At 43.3% G+C, this 6,153-nt stretch overlaps 2 protein-coding genes across 3 annotated transcripts in view; both read left to right on the forward strand.

The window, feature by feature from the left end:
• Positions 1-2,336, forward strand: part of mettl22 (methyltransferase like 22) — a 12,558-nt gene extending 10,222 nt beyond the window's left edge. The window contains exons 9-12 of the mRNA XM_034895125.1: positions 488-568; positions 928-1,030; positions 1,679-1,847; positions 2,086-2,336. Of these exons, the coding sequence (XP_034751016.1) occupies positions 488-568; positions 928-1,030; positions 1,679-1,847; positions 2,086-2,187 (455 nt within the window). The 3' untranslated portion in view covers positions 2,188-2,336. The remainder of the gene's footprint in view (positions 1-487; positions 569-927; positions 1,031-1,678; positions 1,848-2,085) is intronic.
• A 1,581-nt stretch (positions 2,337-3,917) lies between these two features.
• The window catches only part of abat (4-aminobutyrate aminotransferase), a 14,884-nt gene continuing 12,648 nt past the window's right edge, over positions 3,918-6,153 (forward strand). The window contains exon 1 of one of the 2 annotated variants that reach the window (XM_034895124.1): positions 3,918-4,036. The gene's annotated coding sequence lies outside the window, so the exon portion shown is untranslated. The remainder of the gene's footprint in view (positions 4,037-6,153) is intronic. The other variant, XM_034895123.1, reaches the window with a different exon arrangement.

Consider the following 6,153-nt stretch of genomic DNA (forward strand, 5'->3'; position numbering starts at 1 on the left):
GAGTACGAGGGCCCTGACAGTACCTAGGTAAGGACTACTAGCCAGTCAGAAGCAGAGTATGAGGGCCCTGACAGTACCATGGGGGAGGGGGGTCATCATTCATTGTCTATCACAGTCTTAACAAAAGAGGGAAAGAAAGAAAGGGAGGGAGGGTACTGCATGTATTGTAATTTTAGTGGTCTTTGTATCTATCCCTTTTGTTTTTTGATGTTGCCACAATGTTTCTTACATATTTTACAAATGAGCATGACATAATCTTCCAGTCCTGATCTGATCTGAGTCCTGTAATATTGGGTCAAATCAGATACTTGCTATATTTGTATAGTGTGTATATATATATATGTGTATATATGTACGTATCAGCAGAAGTTTTGCAGTGTTGAGTTATTGTATCTGACACGTTGTGACCTTTACACCTTATTTATTGAAAAACCAAACCCTTGTTTGACCTTGGAGAGTGCCTCTCTTCCCTTGTCTGATCTTGAAGATGATGACGTGGAGTTTGGGTGGACAGAGGATGAAGTGGCAGACATGTACGACAACACTAAGATCATCATTGCCGCTGATGGTAGGTTATACGCAGCACAACTCTTCTCCTGTACACCATGCTTATTCAGAGGTTATTGAGCTGAAACAGAACCGTGGAAATAAATGATCAAAAGTTTAGTGCTGTGATTTCTTGAGGCCTGAAGGGATTTCTAATCCTGTTACATGACGTAGGCTAGGCTGGTTGTAGTGTTACTTCCCATCTCTGCATGGAGAAACACACTGAGGAAGAGCATACCATACCCTGTTAAATGTAATCCATGTTGCAGCTCTAACTTTAGCCTTTAAAGCTGCATAATGACTCACAGAGCTACACACTACACACACATACACAGGAGGGCAAATAAGCGGAGTTCATATTTGGTTTCCTTTCTTCTGTAGTTTGCTACGATGACGATCTGACGGATGGCTTTTTCCGAACACTGTATCGACTCTGCAGTAACTTTCCTCGCACCTGCACAATCTTCATCTCCCTCGAGAAAAGGTGAGGACAATCACACCGTCCATCACCTGTAGGCCCCGACACACCCACCCCCTTACCGGCCGTTGGACGGTCGGCCATGGGGCTGGGACGATGGGGCGTGTTTCTACCCAACCAGGGAAAACAATGCCTCTGCACTCAATGGGATGGACCTCCAACCAATCAGAGCAACAGAGGATGTTACGTATGTTGAACTTTTGCCGAACCCTGTAGGAAGGATGACAAAAACCTCTTTCTGATGGACAAACGCCTCGATGTGCTGGTGATATCTTCCCTAACAGACGCCGTGGAGGAGTCTACACATCCCAGTTCTCCAGCGGCAGCCATCTTTGTCATCTGTCCATCATCCTATAAAGCCCGCCCTGACAATCTGATTGGTCCAAACAGCTCTGGTTCGAGCATAGTTGTTCCACAACGGATCAAGTCCAGACCGTAGACCTCATATTATTAGTTAATCCCATACAGTCTATGGTTCAGACCGAACCTCCCGACCTTAAATGTAGTGGGCGGGGCTTAGTTCACTGGCATCCAGGCTGTTGCCTCTCTGTCTCTAATATTGTACACACGGTAAAACACTGAGCTTGTCTGCTCAGCTCCTCTCCTGTTCCCAATAACTCACACACTAACTAGTCCCACCTGTTGTCTTACAAGGATGAACTTCACCCTGCGACACATGGATGTTTCCTGCGATGCCTACAACCATTTCCGACACTGTCTGTCCCAGCTCCAGGCTCTGTTGGACGGACGATGCAGCTTCAGGGTGCAGCAGCTCCCATCTACCTGCGCACAGTTTCTCCTGTACGAACGCATAGAGCAACTGGTGAGGAAACCCCTCTCACACACATCACGCACCTTTAACGTAAAGCCTTAATTCATGGGGACAAAGTGCTGCTGTCCTACACATTAGGACTGTGTCTGAACGCACTCAGCAAGACAGACGAAGCATGGAAGCTGCTGCTCTGCCCATGTACTTTCTTTCTTTGTGTGAAATTATGCGATTGACCACAGAACGTGCAAGGCATCCATTACCAATCTTAACTTTTATTCTGTATTTCCAGGAGCTGTGGAAGGTAACCGCCACTCCGCTCCCATTGGACCAAGCGCGGTCTGATTCAGAGCCGGTTTCATCTGGACCTGGACCGACGTCCGAGCAGAAGTGACCCCGGTTAAAAGGTCAAGAAAGCCACACCAGCTCTTACTTAAGCAGCTATACAGTGGTGCTCATATGTTTATGCACCCCTGCTTACTAACAAAGAGGAATAAAAAAATCTTCCTTTGGAAATTGCTCTTAATGCCTTAATTACAGAAAGGAGGAAAAATCCAACCTTTAAGGACTCCAATTTTCTTTGTGAATGAATATAGTATTGTAAAGTATTGTGTATTGTGTATAGTATTTATTCACAATATATATTATTTAACCACAAAGAAAATGGGGGTCCTTAAAGGTTGGATCGTTCCTCATTTTTTAATTAAGGCATTATGATCAATTTCCAAAAGATGATTTTATTTTTTCATTTCTTTTTTTTGTCAACTTTATCATCTGTTCATAAACTTATGAGCACCACTGTATACGTTGGTAAATTCAAGACAGAAACAGACTATTTATTTAACATAAGTTCATCATGTCCATGTCGAATAATAAATGTTTTTGTTTATTCGGACATGACCCAACTAGTTTTGTAGTTATTGGAAAGTAATAGACGGTAGTGGAATATTTAATAAAGCGGTAAACCGGAAAAGCGTTTTCCTCTGATTCGCCCGTTCACACTCCCTTTCATCTCCTGAGGGGGCGGAGCCACCGTCCAAGGCGCTAATCGCCTCCGGGGGCAACTTGGGGTTCAGTGTCTTGCTCAAGGACAAGGAACCGACAACCTTTCGATTAAAGGACGAGCCGCACTACGTCGCGCGCGTGTGTGTGTGTGTGTGTGTGTGTGTGTGTGTGTGTGTGATAAGAAACAATGTCAAATAAAATATTGAAGTACATCAATGTGGTTGTAATTTTCATTCCGGACCTGCACACATCAGGAAAAGTGGTGGAGGTGTGATGATTCCAGGCAGAGAGAAGGTCTTATATAAGTACAGTGGGGCTCGAAAGTTTGGCCCCCCCACGTAAAAATGTGCATCAATGTGCATGAAGAAGCCAAGAAAAGATGGAAAAAAATCTCCAAAAAGCATCAAATGGATTTCACGAGTAGAAGGGAAAATGGATTCAAAAAAATGTCAGCATATTTTGGACGCTACCTTGATGTCCTCTGTGAAGAAGCTGAAGTTATTGGGAGAGGGGGGGTATTAACTCAGGTATTAACTCTGCAGGGGGCCCAAACTTTTGCAGATGCCAATCTTTTTGTTTTCTGTTATTTTGAAAGTGTAAATGATGGAAATAAAATCTAACTTTTTGCGACATATTATATAAATGTCTAATCTGTCATTTGATGCCTTTTTGAGATTTTTCCATCTTTTCTTGGCTTCTTTATGAACATTAATACACATTTCAAGCCCCACTGTATAAAGAAGCATCCAAAGAGCACCATCATCATGTTAAAATGATTGAAACCAAATGTAAAGATTTTAAATTTAATTGATGATGAGCTGATAAAGAAGCATTATTCCACATATACAGCCAACGCAGAATATAAAAGGGTAAATACCGTGTTTGTTTTTTTAAATCTTATGTTCCTGTGTGTGTGTGTGTGTGTGTGTGTCTAGGTGACTGATGGGAACAACAGTCTTTGACACTGGTCCAGTAGGACCTGTGACTACGGTTCTGGGCTGGTTGTGATCCCACACTCCGCTCCAGCAGGTGGCGTCCTGCGCCTTGGTGTTGGCATGGAGCCGGCCACCGCAACTGAAGAAGGCGAGATGATCAGAGCCAGACCGTATTATGACATATCCATGAGACACAGCCAACACACGGAGAGACACACACACACACACACACACGCCGCCGCCGTCCATCAGTCATCCTTCGCCGCGGGGATCGGATCGTGCTGCCGCCTCTGGACCCCCTCGGTAAGTGGCCTCCTCCGAGCCTCTCCCACCCGCACACAGAGCTTTGTGAAGCGGCGCGTCTGCAGCTCCTGAGCCGCTGTCAGGGCGCCGCGACGGCTGCTGACCCGTCGGAGCATCGGGATGCCGCGTCCGTGTCAGGGAGCACGGTCACATAGTAATAGGTCGGCAAACACACTAACTGACCTATTCAAAATATAATCCATAACTAATAACCCGTGCGCTGTGTGTGGATGTGTGTGTATATATCTGTGTGTATGTGTGTGTCAGAGCCAGTCAGATCTAGTCGGAACCAGATTTTTTAGAAGACCAGAGAACAAAATCGAACAAACAAGCTTGTTTACAAGTGTGAAAAGAAATCCTGTTCATCAGGCGTCGGTCTAACGGTTCGATGTATCGCCTCCTGGCTGACGGACGGATGCGGTCTAACGGTACAGCAGCGGCTCCTTACTGGGCTTTAGCATGGAATTCCATTTTATTCAATTGTATTTTATTCAATTGTATAACATTTTCAAATGTACAAAATAGCCTACAGCCTGAAATAAATACATGTGGCAATAAATAAAAAAAAGTCAATATTCAATAAATACATAACACATAATAGGCTACTTATGACTACTTTTTATTTCAGGGGAATTTCTTTTCATAATGACACAGATTTATTTCCCTTTATTTGTTTTTAGTTTTTATATTCAAATGAAGGGGCGTGGCCTCAGACTAAAAGCAGCTGGCCAGAGGAAATGAAACATGAGCTCAGCAGATTGGTGTGGTTCCAGTTTAACTAGTGAATGGGTCGAAGTGACTGATGGAACAACAGTCTTTAATTAAGAGAGATCTCTGCAGTCGGCAGTGGAGAAACAAGCTGCGGTGGAAGTCAATGGGACGATTGTCCAGCTTGTATTTACCTTCACAAAACTGCTCGTTTTGCAGCTGACAGACGCAATCAATCCATCAAAATTATTTATATAGCAATTTACAGCAACCAGCAGGTATCCAAAGTGCTTCACATTAGGAACCTAATACAAAACAACACATCATACATCACATCATTAACATCTTTGTTAAAGAGTAAGTTGTTTTTTTAAACATAAAACATGCGCCAAAATGTTTGCTAAACGCACCAGACTCCATGTAAATAAACAGTGATTTTAGCATCGTGATATACACTTCATTCAAAGTCAACAGAAACAAAATATACGAGTGAAAAGCTGTTTTGGGTCGTCTTCCCACTTTTCCAACCATCACAACTCTAGTTCTGGTTGAAATAAACACATAGCGTACTGATTTACATGTAACAAATGTTGGCTCTAGACACGCTAAAAGTATTGCTTTTTTAAATAGAGTCTGGTGGGTTTAGTGCTAGGGACTTCAGAGCTGTTCCTGGTTAAACAGAAAGGTCTCAAAGAGGTTTAAAGGTCTATGCATGCAGGGATCCTTTCCAGAATGTTGTTGAGGGAGGGTCGCTGGTTCAAGTCCACGTACAGACCAAAGTATGGTGGTGAACTGGTAGGTGGAGAGGTGCCAGTCCAACTCCTGGGCACTGCCAAGGTGCTCTTGAGCAAGGCACCAAACCCCCAACTGCTCGGGGCACCTTTCCATGAGCAGCCCCCCACTCTTACATCTGTTGATTTAGTGCATGTATAGGTATTGAGCATGTGTGTGTAATTCAGGCCTGCGTATATAACCGAGTGTAAATTGTAATTCCCCCCTTGTGGGATTCATAAAGTATATAAATTATAATTATTTATTATTAATATTAATGAAAATGTTTACCAAGGTAATAAATCAAGTAAGAAGTGGCTCGCTTTCTCACAGACTTCTACAGAAACCGACCTCCTTTTGCAAACGCACATGTCGTCCCCTGCTGGAATTCATATAGAGTGCAGGTTTAAGAAGGACCCCCCCCAGGTGTGGATGTCACACCTGCATCCTAAACCTGAACTTGTATTTAAAATCTGATCGCCATGTGTTCTCTGCATTTCAATCAGGAGAGACTTGTTTGCAGATATGCAAAGATTTTATTGTACATAAGCATAATCAAATGTACAGTCTTTGGAGCTTAGACTCCATGGTTATAGAATCATTTTTAAAAGGGGTAAATTTACCAAGACAATCCCCCC

Source organism: Etheostoma cragini, chromosome 15, assembly GCF_013103735.1.
Source record: "Etheostoma cragini isolate CJK2018 chromosome 15, CSU_Ecrag_1.0, whole genome shotgun sequence".
Lineage (NCBI taxonomy): Eukaryota > Metazoa > Chordata > Actinopteri > Perciformes > Percidae > Etheostoma > Etheostoma cragini.